At 40.0% G+C, this 21,674-nt stretch overlaps 1 protein-coding gene across 15 annotated transcripts in view; it reads left to right on the top strand.

The window, feature by feature from the left end:
* The window catches only part of PTPRM (protein tyrosine phosphatase receptor type M), a 539,592-nt gene that overhangs the window by 240,737 nt on the left and 277,181 nt on the right, over positions 1-21,674 (top strand). For all 15 annotated transcript variants that reach the window (XM_048507340.1, XM_048507337.1, XM_048507335.1 and 12 more), the window contains exon 7: positions 2,877-3,170. In XM_048507340.1, coding sequence (XP_048363297.1) covers positions 2,877-3,170 — 294 coding nt within the window. The remainder of the gene's footprint in view (positions 1-2,876; positions 3,171-21,674) is intronic.

Below are 21,674 nucleotides of genomic sequence, written 5' to 3'. Positions count from 1 at the left end.
TGCAGTGAAAAAAATGGTAACTAAATTGCAACAGATAAGTGGCATGTTAGTAATTCAGCCATAAAAAGAAATAGAAATTTATGCATAATTTTCAAGGAGCAAGTAATTGGAAAGTGCAGTCCATTGGGGGGGGGGGGGCGTTTCATGGCAGCAAGGGATGGCACCACCTCCTAAGGGCTTTCAGGCAGCACTGGGAGCAACGAAAACAGCAAGTTCTCCTGAAAATTCCCTATGCAGCTCAAAGGACTGCAGAAGTTTGGGCTATGCAGCCCAAAGGAGTCCACACACTTTGAGGTGGCATAAGTTGCTGGCTGGCATAGGGAGTGTTCACAGACTGTAAGCCCTGTGGAAGTCGATGAAATGCCCTAGAACGCCACTATCCACTTTGATGCAGGCTGTTGTGGCAGAGGAGCACCAGCATATTGGGAGCTTCCTTGCTTGGGTACCACAGAGCTGCACAGTACCCCACTGCATTCACAAAACTCTTGCCACCTCCCCATGGATTGCACAGTAAGTATCTTATTGATGGCTGAACTAGATGGTTGATTTTGCTCAGGCTTTTAAACGATTTCTTAAAAGCTATTTAACATTTTTATTTCAATTTTGGGAGGACCACTTTTGATTGATGGGGAAGCTACTGGGATATGGTTTGTTGATTTTCTCTTTGTTGCATGGGCTAAAGGCTTGGTTAGTACAAATAACTGTATAATTCAGCTCCTAAATACTAACCACTTCTTGACCTTTATCACCCCCTTGGGGTGGCTGATCCTCACCAACGAGATGTTTCATAGCAACGTGTGCCAAAAATAGGAATAAGTGATGGACATTTTCTAATTATAAGTGGGATAACTAAGCAATGTAGACATAACTCTCAAGGGGGAAGAAAGCCAAGAACTGGAAAAGGCGCACAGCGGAAAACTAAGCGTGCTGCACAGAGAGCAAAAAAGGAGAAGATCCAAAACAAGCTGCAAACTGGTGGGGGGAGGGAGAGAGGAGTGTTGCTGAAATTCTCCGGGAAGAGAGCAAAGCAAAGCTCTTACGCGTTGCAGCTGGTGGGGGACAGGAGAGAGAAAGACGGCGTGCAAACAAAGAGTCCAAAACACAGCTGCTGAGCAGATTTGCAAAGCTTCTTTTCCCTCCTCCTGCTCTTTGTCATCTCCACCTTCCCTTCCTTTCTCGGTTTCTCCACTTACCCCGCTGCCAATACATGACACACATATGCACACACTTGCTCTCCCTCTCGGCCAAGTTAGGGATCCTCTCTCAATGCCTGCCCCCACTTGCTCGCTCCAGGAAGGCGAGAAAGACTCGGTTTCCCTTCAAAGTACTATGCATGCACACAAACTTTTCAAGGCAGTTCAGCTGCAGCTACTTCTCCCTGCAAGCTCCACCACAGCCACCCTCATGATGGGAAAAGAAACCTCTCTCTCATTCCCCTCACACAAAGCCTCACATCTTACTCTTCCCACACCATCCCAAAAGGGGAAGGAAAGCCAAGAACTGGGGAAAGGCACACGGCAGAAAACTCTTTATCAACTTCCTCCTTCCCTTCCCTCTTCCTTTCTTGGTTTCTCCATTTACCCCGCTGCCAATACATAACTTGCATTTGCACACATTCGCTCTCCCTCTCGGCCAAGTTTGTTTGTTTGTTTGTTTGTTTATTACATTTTTAGACCACCCTCTCCCGAAGGGCTCAGGCCGGTATACATCACGTGTATATATAATATCACAATAAAATCAGTATAAAACAATAAATTAAAAGTTGTAACTCATCAGATTAATAACAACAGCTGATGGTGACTTTCCCCTCCAACCCCATCCCACCCATGGGAGGCCTAGACGGTATGAGGGTCTGATGGTGGTCCCAGCTGTCCAAAAGCCTGGTAGAACAGGTCTGTTTTACAGGCCGTGTGGAAACTCTATAGGCCCCGTAAGGCCCTGATCTCTTTAGAGAGCCTATCCCACCAGGTAGGGGCCAGGCTTCCAGTCTCCATCTTCCTCACGTTTAGGGATCGTCTCTCAATGCCTGCCCCCGCTCACTTTCTCGCTCCAGGAAGGCATCACTGGCCAGGCTTGCAAAGCCAGCAGCTTCTTATCTTTCACTCTTCCCCTAAGCCACTCCGAGGAGGCTTTCTCAGACGAGGGAGGCCGAAGTCAGAGGAGGTGGGGGAAGGCATCTGGTAACATGGGGGGCCGATTTTGCGCCCCCACATGACCAGATTAGTTGTGCCTGGGGACACAGGTGACCCCATGTCCCTAGGCAGATACGCTTCTGCCTCATGTAAATTGTAATGTCTGGTTTGGCCCTGATGAGGAACTCAGTTAAGGTCAGAGAAGGCCAGGTGGCGTGTGGCCTGAGGCTTCAGGGATTTGCTACTCTAGAACGTTGCTGTCCAAAAAGATCACCTCTTTTGAAACAAACAGGTCCATGGTTAGACCAACATCCCAAAAAAGAAAATCTGAATCTGTAAAATAAATGTATCTGTAACTCTGGTGTGGCATTATACTATACCTTGAAATGTGAAGGGGAAAAAGATGGAGGCTAATAGTCATAATGCTGTCAACACAGTTTACGAATTTAGTGCATAAAGTAAATTAGACCGCCCATACCCGAAGGGCTCTGGGTGGTGTACAGTTCACTTTAAAAATGGAAATATAAATTTAAAACAGTATAAAACAATTTACAGTATAAATCTTAATTAAAAACCTATAGCTCAGTTACATATAAATACAAAGATCAGATGTCAGAGATGGTAACTCATTGCTTTTCGCAATGATTTTTTTAAATGGTTTTTTTAAAAGAATGCTCACATCATATAAAGGTATTGATAACTGTATTGGATTAATGTTTCAATTATAATTATTATTTGTTTCAGAGCCACCTGTTCCTATTGCACCACCTCAGCTGTCCTCTGTTGGTGCAACCTACTTATGGATACAGCTGAATGCAAATTCCATCAATGGAGATGGGCCCATTATTGAAAGAGAGGTGGAATATCGTACTTCAAGTGGAAGCTGGTATGACATACAACCTGTTGACTCCACAAGCTACAAAATTGGACATCTGGATCCTGATACAGAATATGAGATTAGTGTGCTGCTCACTAGACCAGGTGAAGGAGGAACTGGATCTCCTGGTCCAGCTCTTAAAACAAGGACAAAATGTGCTGGTGAGTATGTTTGTTTAAAACGGATAACTTTGCTTTTAGTTCCTGAAGTAACACCACATGGTGTATTTTTTTAAAGTGGGGAAATTTTTGGTTTGAAGCATTAGAATTGGAAATTAGTGACCTTAGGACTTGACTATCATATGCATGCTCATGCTAAAAGTAAGCATTTTTAAGACCCATTGATTTCAATTAGAATTAAACGTGTGATTGACTCTACTATTGAAATCAATGATAACAAAAGGTTTAACTTTGGCTTACTGTAAGAAGATGTTATTTTCAATCAGTATTGTCATCTGTATCTCTTATTTGTTCACAAATACAGTGCAACTTTAAAATATATATTTACTATAAGTATAGTATGCTCTTCAAATTCCTTAGGATCACACAATTTTTGCATTTTATTCTTTGCTGTGGGTTGCATGTTTTAGTCCAATGGTACCATGTCTCATGGAGAGCTACATACATATGTGTGTGCATTTGTGTCTATGTGTAAAGTGCTTTTAAGTTTCAGCCCTGTGGGGTTATCAAAGCAGGAGACTAAAAGAGGTGGTTTGTTATTTCATGCCTCTGCACAGCGGTTCTGGACCTCCCATTCAAACACTTATCAGGGCTGACCCTGCTTAGCTTCCAAGTTTGGATGAGACTGGGTCATCCAGGTTAGGTCGCATAGACACAAATCAGATGTAGCTATGAATATTAAATATATAGCACTTAAAATACCTCTGAGTATGTAGAACTGTCTCTCCCCACCACTGCTGAACCTTAGCCAGTCTTATGAAATGAGGGGAAGGGCTTCCTTTTCTGCCTTCCCGCTCTTTCCTCAGCAGGAGATACAGTAGCTCAGGTGAGATTGCCAATGAACCTGGAGGAGAACAAATTGCTGTGGCAAAGGGGGAATAAAATCAGCACTGTCCTAGTGTAGGCAGCCTGCTCTTTTCCTGACTGGCTGCTAGCGTGGTTATTTAGTATCTCTTCTCTGTGGCCAACTTTCCTTCCTTCAACCACCCACCTGAGTGGGAACTGGGTAGAGTGTTGTTGGAGAAGATGGACCCTTTAAATCTATTTCTTTTCAGCAATTTAATATTACAATCTGTGATTATATATTTTTTAAATCAACTGCTACTGCAGGATTCATTTTCAAGCAACTGGCGATAGACATCTGTATAAAAAGAAGAGCTGGATTTATATCCTGCTTTTCTGTACCATAAAGAGTCTCTAAGCTGCTTATAAACTCCGTCCCTTCCTCTCCCCACAACAGACAGCTTGTAAGGTAGGCAGGGCTGAGAGAGTTCAGAAGAACTTTGACTAGCCCATGGTCCTCCAGGAAGCTTCAGGTGCAGGAGCAGGGTTCACCAGATTTGAGGCCACTGCTCATGCGGAGGAGTGAGAAATCAAACCCGCTACTCCAAATAGCAGACCACTGCTCTTAGCCACTATACCATGCTTGCATAGAGATACATACGTTTCTGTTGTTGTGTAGAAGGACCTTGTTGTAATCAGTGATACTAATGTTTCTACTTGTAAACAGATATAAAGCAGAGTTTTATTAGAGATAAATGAATACATTTATTCTTGCTATACGGCTTTATTTCCAAATAGAAATTGTATTCCTAGTATACATAGAAAGCATAACATGTACTGAGGAAAGTGTAAAGTATATTCTAGTATATGTAGAAAGCATAAAGTGCACTGATGTACTGTTTCCTGCTTTCAGTTAGAGAGCTAAATGAAAGGGAAAAAATTATCTACTTCACACATACCTTTTTACTCTTTGCAGTCTCTGAAATAACTTGATTGTGCATACATGCATATGATTACAAAATATGATTTGAATTGTATTAGTCTTTCTGTGACTCAGAGCCAGTTCTGCTAACGTAACAGAAGAATTTCTATCAGTTCCATTGTCCCGTTTCAAGCCTTCTGCAGTAATCCTTGCTGTGTCTGAGCATCCTCTGACCCCTTCAGCACCTGCTTGTTGGAGTTGCAGAGCACTGCAAAGGGGTAATCATTTCCTGGAAAGAGAACTCTACTTGAAATTAGTTGGATCCATTCCATAGTTGGAACACTGAGCCAGTCATATTCTAGCACATCAGATTCCTGAGCAAGATCAGTTAAAAGGGAAATATAACAGAATAAATGATCATGTGAATCACTAGTCTGAACTTGGAAACTAAGCTAGGTCAGCTCTGTTTAGTATTTGGATGTGAGACCTTCAAGAAAGTCCAGAGTTGATATACAGAGTGAGGCAATGTGAAACTATCTCCGTAAGTCGGTGTTCTTGAAAACCCTACTGAGTCGCCATAAGTGGGTTGATACTTGACAGCAAAAAAAGAGAAAGTTTCAAACGTTATGTTGCTAAAACTAATCATATACTAGTACAACTGCTTAGCAGTGAAGTTATGCTGTTCTCAAATAATGCACTATAGAATTAACAGAAAGGGGAGTGCTTGAAGAGACGAATCACATAATGAACCTTTTAAATTGCAGCGGTAATTGTATGCTATAAGCTTGTTCCCTTGAGAAAAAGCAGACCACTTTGAGTCTCAAAGCAACATACTAGATTTTTTTTAGTAATTTTAGTTCTCTGAAATTGTTGAAGCATGTTTTTGCCTAGCACAATGAGATTCCATTCTGTTGGAACAGCCTAGCACTGATAAATAAATGCATCTATAATTAGAATGCAAAGAAAATAAAAGCTATTCTCCAAAGGCAGCTGCAAACAGTTTTCACACACATTATGAAAGTACTTTACAGTCTTTGGTATAAAAGACGATAAACTAGAGAAGTGTGGATGGGTAGGCTCTTTTGTAAGAAGTCAGCACTTAAGGATATTCTGATCCCAAGCCAAACAGCCTTTAAAGGTAAATCCCAACATCTTTAATTGAGCCTGTAAGCCAGTGATGGCAAACCTTTTCGAGACCAAGTGCCCAAATTGTATCCCAAAACCCACTTATTTATCGCAAAGTGCCAACATGGCAATTTAATCTGAATACTGAGGTTTTAGTTTAGAATAAATGGTTTGCTCCAAGGTGCATGTTACTCGGGAGTAAGCTTGATGAAGCAACCGTGCAACACTTGGAATGGGTGAACCATGACCCTAGGAGGGTTTACTCAGAAGCAAGGCCAGCCTAGATATGTGTGGTGTGTGTGTGTGTGTGTGTGTGTGTGTGTGTGTGTGTGTGTGTGTGTGTGTGTGTGTGTGTGTGTGTGTGTGAGTGAGATTTTCCGCTTCCTTTACATGATGAACTCTGTGCGCACGTGCCCACAGAGAGGGCTCTGCCACCTCTGGCACGCGTGCCACAGGTTCGTCACCACTGCTGTAAGCAATGCAGATGGAACAAGACTGGAATGATCTGGTCCCTACGACATGCACCAGTCAATATTCTGCCTGCAGCATTCAGTACCATCTGTAGCTTCTGGACAGTCTTTGAGGACAGCCCCACATAGAGTGTATTTCAGTACAGTACAATGTTACAGTTATCTGAGACTGAGCTCCATGGTACAGAGTGGTAAACTGCAATACTTCAGTCAAAGCTCTACTCATAATCCGAGTTCGACCCCGAAGGAAGTAATTTTCTAGGTCAACTCAGCTTTTTGTCTTTCCGAAGTTTGGTAAAATGAGTACTTACCTTGCGGGCAGTAAAATGTAGGTGACTGGGGTGAGCATTGGAAAACCACCCTGTGCACATAGTCTTCCTAATAAATATGATGATGTGACATCCCCCACAGGTTAGTAATGACCAGTCTTGTCTAGATGTTACCGGGGCATGCAGTTCTGTAGCAAGATCTTTCCTGCCCAGGAAGGACCACAGCTGACTTACCATTCAAAATGGTGAAAGACACCCTTGTCAGCACTGCCACATGTTTATCTAACAGATGCCTGGGCTCAGCAGCACTCTCACACTGCGAACCTGCTTCTTTGGGATGGGAGGCACTGTGACCCCATCCATAGTCATGAGTCAAACTAGTAGCACATCTGTTTTGTCAGGTTTAAGTTTCAGTTTATTAGAAGGGGTGTCCATTTGGCTCTGCCAAATGGAAAAAAAATAGACCCTTTAAACAGAAACAAAAAAAACTGAAAGGAAAATTTGAAAAAATGCAGCCTTTTCCAGTTTTGGGGAGATTCCTCATGGGGTTCAATAGGATCCTTTAAATTTCCCTGCTCAATTACATTCTATGGAGAATCTTTCTGGGGCTGGGGAGGTGGGCTTTTTTAAAGGTACTGGCACCAAATGTTCATCATGGCTGTGGCAACTTCCCTTACAAGAACCCCTAAGTTTGATGAATATTGATACATTTGAAAAATATTGATAAATATTGGGGCAGGGGGGTCCAATTTTATTGGTTCCCAATTTTCCCTACATTTGGTGATTAATAAAATTGGACCCCTTGAGCCAATGTTGAACAAACTCAGGGGTTTGTGTAAGAGCGGTCACCAGTAGCTATGATGAAAATTTGGTGCCTCTAACTTGAAAAAAAAAGTAGCAAAACTGGCTGATGAGAATGTGCGGTGGCAAGAGAGTATTTGTTATTCTATTCCTTCTATCACCTGTCCTTTCACAAGCTGAAAAAAGCCATGAGGGGAGAGCTGTTTTGCTTACTTCGGGTTTCACATATCCTGACCAATGCCTTATACTAGAAAGAGGTAGAAAGTTAAGTCCCTGAGTTCAAAATGCACATGCTTCATTTGTTTTGAAGGATATACTAGGGTTTTTAGGGTTGTTTTTTTTAAAAAAATGGAAGATATTTTGAGGCCTGAAGGGGAAGTGAAGGAGAAAGTCTGATGTTTTTTCTTAAACAACTGATTCCCTCTCCCCATTAGAGCACAAAAATATCATTGAAAATACTGTCACTTTAGAAGACCCTTTACCATAGTGCAGGAGGGTGACTCTTGCAGTTTGACAAAAATAAAAGCGTTAAAAGTTCTTTCAATTCTGGACAATCTCTAGAGATATACAAAAACATAGAACATGGTATTCTAAATATTGGATTATGGAAAGAAGAATAAAAAGAGTTTGCATTTATACTTCACCTTTCTGTCCCCTAAGGAGACTCAAGGTGGCCTATAAGTTCCTTTCCTTGCCTCTCCCCACAACATACACCTTGTGAGGTAGGTGGGACTGAGAGAGTTCCGAAGAACAGTAACTAGCCCAAGGTTACCCAGCAGGAATGTAGGAGTGCAGAAACACATTTGGTTCACCAGATAAGCCTCTGCCACTCACGTGGAGGAGTGGAGAATCAAATCTGGTTCTCCAGATTAGAATCCATCTGCTCTTAACCACTACACCACGCTGGCTCTCAGGAGCAACACTCCTGAGCTTGCTAATTTATAAAATCAGCTGAGAATTCATTTTGTGTATCATCTTAAAACGTAAATGGTTAGAAGTGTATTTCTAAATGGAGTATTTAGTCTTTATGTATGAAAAATTAGGGATGCAAGACAAAAAAATGTTGCATGTGGTTTTAAGATAACTACTTCACATACATTAAAAGGACAAAAATGTCTTGCAAACAGAAAATCTTTAGAATGTGCAGCTGAATAGATACTAAAAAGGATGATAGTTAATTGGTTTTCAAGTAAGGAGTGATTACATTTAACAAAGATTTAGAGAGTGAGATAACTCTATCTAACAATTAGTTTGCCTGAAACTACTGACCTAGAATAATAATAATGTAATTTAGTGAAGTCTTATCCAATATCCACTTAGTTCGTAGGAAAATGTCTCTAAAATGCGAAGGATATTCATTCAAGATGACCTATTAGTATTTGACAAAAATATATTGTATTAATCCCCTGGGCCACTTTTTAAAATTTTCTTTGTGAATAGTGATTGTGGATAGTATCCTTAACTCTGAATACACTGTAAATGGTTTTTAAAAATGCTGAATTTTTACTTATGTTCCAATAAAGTATTGTGTTCATGATTGCCTGGGGCATTTAGCTTACCTACACCTTGTGATAATGTCCACTAATGTAATTACATATTGTAACCACCATAATTTTTTTTTTGCTTCAATACTGTGTTTTCTGCTTATTTACCCTACATTGTGCCAGCAGCTAGGATGACTGACTTATGCCACTAAAAAGGTGGCATAAGTCTATTTAACTCAATAGGGGCTTCCTGAGGTTTTTCAGCATTTTAAGCCTCCCTATGCTGCCAGGAAGTCTCTTGGAGCGTGGTGGCATGGCTGCATGCCCGGCTCCTCGGAAGGGGTTACTCGACTTTTCTTGCCAGTTGATTTAATCCAGACCTTCACACACACATACACATACTCCCACACCCCGTTTTATAGTCACTCTATCTCATGTTGGGTCTTCCTCTTTTCCTACTTCCTTCTACCTTTTCCAGTGACTCTTATCTTCTTATTCTGTAAACAAACTATGACAGCCTCAGTTTAGATATTTTAGCTTCTGGACACAGATTTGATCTAGAACCCACTGATTCATTTTGGGTGGTCCACAGTACCCATAAAAACTCTCTTCCAACAACACATTTCAAAGGAATCTATTTTCTTCCTGTCAGCTTTTTTCATTGCCCAGATTTCACACCCATACATAGTAATGGAGAATACTATGGCATAAATTAACTTGATCTTGGTTGCCAGCGACACATCCTTACACTTCATAATTTTTTTATAGCTCCTTCATGGCTGCTTTTCCAAGTCTCAATTTCCTTCTGATTTCTTGGTTGCAGTCACGCTTTTGGTTGATGATGGAGCCAAAGAAAAGAAAGTCTTCAACAGTTTACATGCCCTCATTGTCCACCATAAAGCTGAGTAATTCTATATTAACTGTTACTTTTATCTTCTTGATGTTCCGCTGTAGTCCTGTTTTGGCACTTTTAACTTTCAGCAGTAGTTATTTCAAATCTTTCTTGTTTCTGCCAATAATATAGCATCATCAGTTTATCTCAAATTGTTAATGTTCCTCCTGCCAATTTTCAGTCCACTACCATCTAAATCTAATTCAGCTTTCTTTATTGTATGTTCTGCATACAAATTGAAGAGATCCTTGTCAAACACCTTTGCCAATTGGCAACCATTGTTTTTCTCCATATTTTTTCTTAACAGTAGCCTCTTGTCCAGAGTACCGATTCCACATCAAAACAATTAGATATTGTGATACATTCATTTCCTTCAAAACCAACCATATCTGTTTTAAGTCAAAAGCTTTGCTGTAATTTCCATGTTGATCTTTCAGCATGCCTGAGGCCCCTTCTGCACATGCAGAATAATGCACTTTCAATCCACTCTCTATGCACTTTACAGCTGGATTTTGACTGTGCAAAATATCAAAATCCAATTGCAAACAATTGTGAAAGTGGATTGAAAGTCCATTATTCTGCATGTGTGGAAGGGGCCTCACTATTCTTTGATTTCCCTTTGAATTCTTGGATCTAGTGGAACAGATCTCTCATTCTTTCTTTGTTTTCTTCTATTTCTTTACGCTGGTTGTTATACTAGTTCTTTGTCTCTGTGTGCGAGCTTCTGGAATGCTGCATTTAGACTTTTGATTCTGTTTCTGACACCTTTTGCTTCTCATCTGTCTTTAGCAATTTCAAGAGTCTCCACAGTCATGTATCAAGGCTTTTCATTTCTTTTGGCCACAGGAGTAGCCTTTGTGTATTCTTCCTTTATAATATCTTTTGTTTCGACCCTTAGTTCCTCTGGTTTACATTCACTTGAACTTATTAATGTAAATGTATTCTTTACATGGTCTTTAAAGTCTTCAAAACATTGCTTAGATTGTATTTTGGCACTTTATATGTTCTGGTGTTTTTCTTTAGCTTTAGTCAAGACTGCTTGGGACTGAAAACAGAGCAGTTACAGCTGTTAAGGTTCTGTATTGAAAGCAATAAGAAGAGCTGTATTCGCCTTTAGGATTGTTTCCAAGGCATAAATTTTGTAGCTCAATTGAACAGAACACATGATGAGACACAATATAGCAAACCTAATATTTTGGAATGAAGTTTGATACACTCTTACAGGAGAAAGAAGGATGTCACTAACTTCTTCTAGCTTTTGTGCCATGTGCTGGCCTTCATATGGCATGCTTTAATTAAGTAACTAATAAATAAATAAGCAATTTATGTACTCTAGAGATCAGTTGGCATTCCATGAGATCTCCATCTCCCGTCTGGAGATTGACAGCCCTAGGATATCCACATCTATAAACTAATTTTGTTTGCAGAGTTAGGTTGAAATCCGTAGACAGAAGAGCTCACAAACCTAATAGAGAGCATGTTTATTGGTTCAATTAATTACAATAACAGGTGAGCTGGGTTGTTGTCAAATGTGAAGACCACACAAATGAGCTAACTATGCATAAGTGAATAAATTGAACTACTGGTCATTTCGTAATTTCACCAATTATATATATATATATATATATGTAATCCTACTTCTATTGCTTTGTTTATTGGGTGGCTGTTTACTATATTGATTAAATCTGGTTTTACACTGGCTTATCTTTGTACTATTTCCACTCCACACAAAAACTTTAAGTAAAAATACTTCTCCATAATGGATGAACATTTGATTTATTTAATGAAGTGAGTGCTAACTCACAAAAATTTATGCTGGAATAAATTTTAAGACAGAAGTATCATTGTTTTATTTTTTTATCATTAAAGCAGTTTTCCAAAATTCAGAAATTGTTGTCAAAGGAGCATACATCTTTACAGCTGCAACTGAACTTGAAAGGTCTTCCAGTCAGTCTACCTCAGCTAATCTAATCAAGTGCTTTTCTGATTTGTTTAAAAAAAACTTTAAATGGAGATTTCACCAGGGCCCTTGAGCAACCTGTTTCAATATTCCATTACTCATACTTATATGAAATTGTTTTGGCTTCCTAAATGGTTTAATTTGCAATTTGAGTCTTATGCTTTTTATTTTGCTTGCAGACAAACAAATCCCTGGCCTCCTTAGCACAGCTCTTAATGTATTTAAAGATTCATATCTCCCATTTCTGTAAGGGGGCAACAAGACTTATGGAAGGTTTTATGTGAATTTTTTTGAAAAAAATGTTATTTGCGAAGTATTTGTTTTGGTAAAGGTCATATGTTTTAAAGGCTAAAGAAAATAGAAATTTAAACATTTTTCATATATATGTTTTTGCTTGAAAAACCCGATACCTATTTTTCAATTTCTCTTTAGAACAAAGCAAAATTTTAACTAAAGTTATTCTGGCATCAGAGGACAATGATGTACCACCTGAATGTACAGACCATCATACATGGCATTAGGAGGTTTGCAGACAGGATAGGAAGGTACCACAGTCTTGGTCTGAGATGATGTGATAGAAACCTGCCTGTTGGGGAACTTGAATAATGCCTCTTACAGATATCAGACGATGTTCAGGTCATTGTATTGCTCTCTAAGGTGCCGTGAAACTCAAGCCAGCAGTTTGTAAAATACAGAAGTTTCTTTTTCTCTGATGGAAACATACTGAAGTGTTGCCTTTTCGTAAAAATTGTTTTCTCGCTGAAATTGGGGTTTTAGAAAAAGCCCACGGGATCTTCCGTTACAGCAGCAAACACAAAATGGCTACTTGAAATGGCAATATTAGGATTTTATAGACCCCTACTGTGCACATTTATGACAGTGGATTCTAACCTAACATGAGAAATGTAAAGAGGTACATCTATGCAAGGTTAAGTTTCTAGCACTTTTGCTTTCAAGAGTGCAAATATATTCTGATAGTTTAGCATTTTCTTTCATGTATACACACACACTATTTTAAACTTAAGAAAGCTGAAAACATTTCTGCATGAAACTAAATCTTCATTTTTAAACACTTTTACCTTTTTTAAACCTTTCTTCAGCAACCGACTTGAAGGGCATAGTCATAGAAGCCTCAGGAGTCCCTTAAACTTTTAAAGCCTCTTAACTGAGCTCACCATGGTAAAGCCCAAGAGGCACCTAAGCAAACAAAAAGCTACTTTGAAAGAACTCTAAAATTCTAAAGCAAGTGTAATGCAAACTCTGTGAAGAGATGAAGCATTCTGGGTATGAAAGCCACCAAAAATATCCTTGAAACCTGCAGATGTAGGTTATATTTTGTTATTGCTGCAAAAAGTCTAGTACTTGAGCTGAACTATGGAGACTGGAAAGCTCACAAAGAAAATGTACCTTGTCCTCTGAAGGAACTGTTTTTCTTGTTTCCTAGTGGACAGATCCATATGTGTATATATGTGTATACACACAAAAAAAAATGTGTCCTCTCCCAGAGGGTCTTTTACGGGTTGCTATCCAACATTATATTTTGAGTTGTGTTGCCTCGATTTTTACATTATTGTATTTTAATTGTTTTTATGACTTTTAAGTGTTTTATTTGTACACCACCCAGAACCCTTTGGGGGTGGGTGGTATGAAAATAGAATTAAAAGCAGAGCGAGGCAGCGAGGAAACGGAAGCGAGAGCAGAGCGAGATAAAATAAATAAATAAATAAATAAATAAATAAATATGAATTATTTGCAGTCATCAATAATTAGGATTTTTGGTAAACTGCCAGAATGTCAAAGTATGAAAGGTTCTTGACTACATAATGAGATTCTACTGTTGCTGTTCTGTTAACAGCCAAATATTACAATCTTCTCCAATGTATTAAAACTTTTAAAAAGAATATCTGATCTTTATATTGGGAAGCCTACCATTCAGTTCTGTTAAATATGAAACAGATGTGTGTATTTTTTAAATGAATAATCATCTTTTGACACATGATAAGAAAATTAGAGCCTGCAAAATTAGGTGGGAAAGTTTCAGAACGTTAAACTTAAATAGTTAAAATAATTGCATTTTGTGTGTGCGTGTGTGTGTGCGTGTGTGTGTGTGTGTGTGTGTGATGTTTGTAGAATAGAGATAATGAAAAGAAGAAACAAAAGCTTGCTATCCTTAAGAGTCTGGATATTTTAGTCAATTGTTGAATAAGATATTTTCTGTTATTTTGCTGGTTTCAGGTCTTGACACTTCCATCTGTTTGCAGGACAAAGTAAACACATGGCAACAGAAGCCCATCTCCTCACTGCTAAGCACTAGAGTTTAGTGTAAATTCTAAAATGAAAATATTCTGTGTTAGTTCTGTAATATGCCATTTAATAGGTTAGCGGGGGCAGATCATGTTCCTAGAGCTTGGGGGGGGGGGATTAATGGCTCCAATACAATTGTGAGATCAAGAAAGTGCATCATTGCCATCAAAATCCCCTTTTCTACTGGTACTATACAAGGAGAAAATAGAATGGATAGGTTGGCTTGATAACTGAACAATAAGGAAGTTGCTTTAGGCAGCTGTTTCATTACAAGCTAGGGCAATATATTCTAGTTCATTTAGATGCGTCTTTTGCCCTGAATAAAAAAGAGCTTATAGTAGGGAGCAGAGAACTATACAAAAAAACCAGTGATCAATCAAAATAGAAGTCTGTGGTTTTCTTTAAATATTAGTCTCTGGGGAAAATGGTGAATAAATTAAGTCATTAATTCTTCATTTTGTATAGTTTTTATATTTAGTAGCCACAGACCTGGAATATGTTGCCTTTGTAGTCATTGCACTGTATTCTACCCTTCAAAACACCCAGTAATTGCAGTCCTAAATGATTTAGGCCCCTTTTGGAATTTTTAGGAGGGACTGCAATTACTGGGTGTTTTGAAGGGTGGAATGAGATGCAATATTTCATGAAAACTCTATTCCTAATGGCGTGCATTCAGAACCAAATAGGCAGAGAGCAGGGGCGTAACAAGGCAGCCCTGGGCAAACTGTAGCCCTGGGCAAAACCTGAGTTTGATCCCCCCCCCATGGGTGGCCACTCCACCACGACCAAAAATTTTTTGCACCAGGACATTGGTGCCTGCAGGGGGTGCATTTTTAGACATATCAGCACCACATTTTTAGCATATCATCAGGAGACTGCCCTAATGATTCCCCCCAAGTTTGGTGCAGTTTGGTTCAGGGGGGCCAAAGTTATGGACCCTCAAAACTGTAGCCACCATCTCCTATTAGCTCCCATTGGAAACAATGGGGAATAGGGGCACCCCCTTTGGGAGTCCATAACTTTGGACTCCCTGAACCAAACCTCACCAAACTTGGGGGGTCGCATAAGGACAGTCTCTTGATGATACGCTGAACATTTGGTGCCGCTAGCCTAAAACTGCGCCCCCTGCAGGCCAAAAATAGAAAACCACAAAAAATACCCAAAAACAAACCCAGCATTTTGATGCCCCCCACAAGATGATGCCCTGGGCAGCTGCCCACCTTGCCCAATGGGCATTACGCCAGTGGCAGAGAGACTGTTGTGGCATAAGCAACACTTTATTTATCTAGGGCCATGGAAATATGGACTGAGCGTGACGTGGCACAGCATTCTTCTAAGTGGGTGGCGGTGGGGGGGGGGTAGAGTCACAGGTGGAACTTGGAAGGACAGTCTGGGTCCAATGCTTCACTCCAGGAGCCTGGCTGGGACAGCAGATTAGAGAAGAATTGCATTAGCCATGCTCTGAAGTCCCCTTAATGAATCATTATCTGTAGGAAAGCAAAACAGAAAGTTGTGCAGCAACAGCAGTTATCCAGGAGTGCCTCCTGAGTGCAGCCTTGTCAATCATGGCAACTAGGGATCCTTGGGGCAGAACACCACTGCAACCCCACCCCAAAGTTCAGGCTCGCTCCATCTTGACCTAAAAGGTCAAGAAATAGTTAAGGGGGTCACTAAATATAAAACTGCTAAGTATCAAAAACACATATGTATTTATTACAAATTAAAATTACCGTATATACTCATGTATAAGTCGAATTTTTCAGCACATTTTTAATGCTGAAAAAGCTCCCCTCGACTTATATGCGGGTCATTAAAATTTTTTGTGTGTTTTTACTTTGCCAGCCAGCAGGGGGTGCAGTTTTTATGCTAGCGGCACCAAAATTTCAGGGTACCCTCAGAAGACACTCCTGATGATACCAGCCAAGTTTGGTAAAGTTTGGTTTTGGGGATCCAAAGTTATGGACCCCCAAATGAGGTGCCCCCATTCCCCATTGTTTTCAATGGGAGCTATTAGTAGATGGGGCTACCCTTTTGAGGGTCCATAACTTTGGACCCTCTGAACCAAACTTCACCAAACCTGAAGCTGAATCATCAGGAGAGTCACTGTATGATACCAGCCAGGTTTGAGGTGAGAAGTTTGGGTCAGGGGACCTAAAGAGTTATTATTGACCCCCAAAGGGGATGCCCCATCCCCATTGTTTTACAATGGGAAGACTAATGATTAGACTTTCCATTTCTGATAATATCCCTCTCTTAAAATCTAAGATTGGGATTTACATTTGGACATACAGATGATGATGAGGAATCCAGTTTGGGAGGGATTTTAACTCTTGTGTTTTAGCTTGGTAGCAGGTTGAGCTAAGGAATTTGTAATTTTAAAGATATAGTTGATGCTCTATTGTTCTTGTTGACCCTATTTTCCACTTACAGAGCCAGTTTACTGTTTTTCTTTGAAATAAATTTTCAAAAACATTTAACCTACTGATGCCTCAATTGATGTAATTTTATTGGCATCTATTTTTATTTTTGAAATTTACCAGCAGCTGCTGCATTTCCCACCCTCGACTTATACGTGAGTCAATAAGTTTTCCCAGTTTTTTGTGGTAAAATTAGGTGCCTCAACTTATATGCGGGTCGACTTATACGCGAGCATATACGGTATGTACATTTGTCAAATGACCATGATAGCTTGCCTTATGCACACAATATCACAAGTATAATACACAGAAGGGTCCTATATTACACTTTTTGACCCTTAGGCCCCTTCCGCACATGCAAAATAATGTGTTTTCAAACCACTTTCACAACTGTTTGCTAGTGGATTTTGCCATTCCGCACAGCTTCAAAGAGCACTGAAAGCAGTTTGAAAGTGCATTATTATGCATGTGTGGAATGAGCCTTAGAAACAGATGTATTTTGACCAACTGGCCTTCCTTAGTGGTCAAAAAGTAATGCAATAATGCAGTGCTTAGCTACAAATTACAATTATAATATTTTAATGACTGAGACCAATTATTAGAGAGTTGTTTAAAACTGGCACCCAATCTTCCACACAAAGTCATGTCCTCTTAAAGAGTATAATGCAATGTGCCAATCAAGGCCAATTCTGTAATGGCAAAGCCCTATAATGCCTCAGTCATAGGTAATTCTTTTCATCTAGAGCAAATGAATTAGGTGATCTATGCTCACCTGTCCTTCACTGAAATGCTCAGTGATTTCTAATGATCCTTATGCCACGGCAGCTATTGCACAGAGCTCTGCACTTGCAAGTCAATGAGTTCAAGGGTTGTGTGGCAATCTAGAATGTGGATATCCACTCCCCTGCAACAAGGAGATAGAGGAAGAGCCTGTCAAAAGGAATGAGCTTACAGCCTAGCATGGAGCTAAAAACATGGGCGCCTTCTCTGTGGCATTTTCGTGGAGCACCTATGATGTCCCACTTCCTTTTTTGTGCAAGAGGTCATGGTGCCATGAGACCATAACTCATAGGCCCCTACATAACTGCAGTGCAGCTGAGTTTGGAAGGCGGCATGGTCACAGAAGCTCCTAATCACAAACAAGTGGAACAAGGAAGGGACACAGTCCAATGCTTTCCTGTTAGTGCACAGGCACCCCTTTGGATCAAGCCTTTGGAGATGAGGTACATGTTAGGGTTTTTAAATGAGAGAGGTCAGCCACATAGTGTGGACTTTGATTTCCCCTTTGGGTGTTAGTACAGAGTACTCAACCAGAAGTGCTAAGTGTCCTGTCAGTGCTTTTTTTCCCACCAAAGTGCCTTTCTGAGAGACAGAGTTCTTGTTCCATGCAGCCTACCTCAGGAGTAGGGGTACACAATTGGGTTCTAGGGAGGGGAGCTTAATTGACTCAGGGACATCCTAAGCAGTAACAACCCTTATAGATGTGGCTGCAGCAGTGGGGGAGACGCTAGATTTTTACTTCTGTTTTAGTATACATTTTGGCCGCTGTGTTTAGCAGGCCAATAAGCCTGCTATATATAGACGACAGCCAAAATGTATAGTAAATATCTACTGATTAAGTTAGAGGGCTGGGGGGTTTAGAACCACATTATCAGCGTCAGGCAAGATTTAGAAAGGACTTCTGTACTGCTGTCAGACTCTCCATCAACCGGCCTTCTCAGGTCTAAAGGGCCAAATGAAAGTACTATATGTAGCATTTGTTGACCCGGTCACAGTGTAGCATTTGTTTGATCCTGGCAGAAGTTAACAGATCAAAATATTGATAAAGAGCTACTACTATCACTGTGGCAGCTGCCTATGGACACTTGTGCCCAAATTAGAGTGAGAAGATCTGGTTTCTCTAATAAAATCCAATTTATAAAGAGGTGAAGCAGGACTGTGTGTTGACCCTCCTGTTGTTTAATCTGTATATAAATGACATTGTTAAAAGGCTTTCTGGTACACATTTTATTCCACCTATTCTTAGAGATCAAGAATATCAATCCTTTATGCATTCAACATGGCCTGTATCTCCCTTGAAAAACTAGGGATGAGATGTCTGCTGCAGTAATTAGGAACCTACTGTAAGGAAGAAGCCCTTAATATAAACTACAAAAAAGCTAAAATGATAATTTTTTTAAAAAAAAGACCAAAAATATCTGCCTAGGGCATACTTGGAAACCCAATTAAATAGTATGACTCTTTCAAATATCTTGGGATTACTTTCAGTGAGACTCTAAATTGAAATATCCATCTGGCAACTATCAAGTCCTCTGTGACATTGATAGTGGGGGTCTATCTTGAGGTTTTATTATACAAAGGGAGGTTTTCTTGTTGATCCTGCCTTGAAACTATTTAAAAACAAAGTTGCCCCCACGCACTTCTTCACGCAACGTGTGATTGGTGTTTGGAATATGCTGCCACAGGAGGTGGTGATGGCCACTAACCTGGATAGCTTTAAAAAGGGCTTGGACAGATTTATGGAGGAGAAGTCGATCTATGGCTACCAATCTTGATCCTCCTTGATCTCAGATTGCAAATGCCTTAGCAGACCAGGTGCTCAGGAGCAGCAGCAGCAGAAGGCCATTGCTTTCACATCCTGCACGTGAGCTCCCAAACGCACCTGGTGGGCCACTGCGAGTAGCAGAGTGCTGGACTAGATTGACTCTGGTCTGATCCAGCAGGCTAGTTCTTATGTTCTTATGTACTATGTGGAGTTGAAGTGTGGGGTTGGAAAGAGAAGATCATTATTAGCATAGAAACAATGCAAAATTTATTTTTAAGGCATATCTTAGCTCACCCTAGTGGGCCCACACCTGCCTTTATTAAAGCAGAAACCGGTCTACCTGCTCTCAGGACCCAGGTATATCTTGCTGTCCTAAAATGTTGCAAAAACTACAGAACAGATAATCCAAGTATATTCTGTCAATTGTTTTTTAACCTTATGTTATCAAAAGACCCACTGTGTCTTGAATTCATCACTAGTATACTCTTATGATGTATCATCCCTGATGACCTTTTAGGTTTCTCAAGTAGATAGTTTTCAGCTTAGAGATTGAGTATATAAGTGCAATGTTCTGATAGACAAATCACTAATTTTAAAAATAAAATCTGCTTCTCAGTACAAATTATTTTAAAACTATCATTTCATGTCCCCCTATTTCATTAAGATATCAAACCATAACCTCACGTCCTTGCGCTTCGAACCAATGCCACTAGTCATATTGGTCGGCTGCGATAGTCATATACCAAAGGACCAGCGTTTCTGTATTTACCATTTGCCAGTTCTGGAGGATTTACCCCATTAAGTTTCTGACGTACTGCTTTATGTGCAACCCAGGGCTAAAATTCTTGCTAGAATATTAGCTGGTTTAAATTTACATTCTTTTACTAATTAATATTTCTGCTCTCAAATTCTGATGATTTTATAGCTTACAGAATGTCAGTGTAAGCCCTGGCAGCAAAGAAAATAAGGGCCAATGTAGTGTTTATGAGAGCTCTTACCCAGAATTGATTTTGTTGATTGATTGGGCAACATCCCAACTGTTTTATTGTTATTTATCATTTTAAGGTTGTTTATACTACCGTGATTCTAATTTTAATGAATGTATGTGTTTTATAAAGGGTCAGATTAGTTTATGATGTTTTGTAAAGGCCTATGGCCATACGCAGTTCAACTTACTGGTACAAGTTTGCTTGGCACCTATGGGCTATGCCCAGTGGTGGGATTCAGCAGGTTCGCACCACTTCGGCAGAATCGGTTGTTAAAATGGTGCTTGTAAACAACTAGTTGTTAAATTATTTTAATCCCACCACCGGAACCAGTTAAATTATTTGCATTCCACCACTGGCTATGCCATGGTTTTAATTGGCATAACTTTGCACCTCTGATGGGCCGTTCCCAAGCTGAAAGGGCTTATGGAACCAATTAACTGCAGCCCTACCCCTTGAACTGCCCGCAGCCACACTGGTTTAGGGACACATGCCTCAGTCGCACTGATGGGCAAATGCTGCAGGGCTGCACTGGCACCTGGAGTCTGGCCCTTGCTGGCCCTTACATAACTAACCCTTACGTCAGCATATCTTGAAGGGACACTGGGGTAAAAGTCATTTGACTCCTGTAACTTACATAACTGAACTAAATTGGGAGATATTTTTATATTAACAAAAGGTCTGTCCAAGTCTCTGTGTGCCCTGGTAAACATGTACCTTCCTTTGAGACGGTTCACCCTTTTACATGGCATTGTGATACTGTAAATCATTAGCCCAGAGAAAATTTGTCAATTACAGATATTCACTCCCATGCTCTGATAGCAAACCAATACCTTGGAGAAAAGGGCTTTGCTCATCTCTGTTATTCATATTTCATTTCCAAGAGTTGAATTTTATCTGCAGAACTCATTCTGATAAGCTCACTGAACTGTGGAGATTGTCTCATTTCAATAGATCCACATTTACACATGTTTAACACATCCACTGATAAGTCACAGTATGAAAAGGACATAGATTTTGTACATGGCAGCAAACAGCATGTGCAGATTTTTTTTTCTGTCCTGATGCTACCTAACAAAGTAGCCTATTGCAGATAGAGATGTCTTATTTTCGTAATGAAAAACTGTTGCTTAGAGGCGCTCTAGTTACTTTCATCCCCCATCCACCCCCAATTTCATTGTATGCCTTTGGAAAAAGAGATTAAACACATTTCTCAAGCCATCGGATAGTGTCTGTTAAATAAAATTCTTCTGTTGCTCACGTTTACTCTCAGGATATGAGGCAAATTTTGTTGTAGAGAACTGGGTAGCATGATAAAAGAAAAACCCTTCATATATTTCAACAGAGATTAAATAAAGAATCACTAGCCCATACGGTGTCAATTTACCATCATTTAATTCTGGCAACAATTCATATGCACAGTTTTACAATTCACATGCACAGTTTTACAAGCCACAGGTGATGAGATCTTTGTTCATGCATATTTTGAATACTAAGCATATGATACAGTGTTTTTTTGATGATGAAA

Source organism: Sphaerodactylus townsendi, linkage group LG09 (genome assembly GCF_021028975.2).
Source record: "Sphaerodactylus townsendi isolate TG3544 linkage group LG09, MPM_Stown_v2.3, whole genome shotgun sequence".
Taxonomy (NCBI): domain Eukaryota; kingdom Metazoa; phylum Chordata; class Lepidosauria; order Squamata; family Sphaerodactylidae; genus Sphaerodactylus; species Sphaerodactylus townsendi.
The sequence above is the reverse complement of the archived record's forward strand: the minus strand, read 5'-3'. Positions and strand labels throughout refer to the sequence as shown.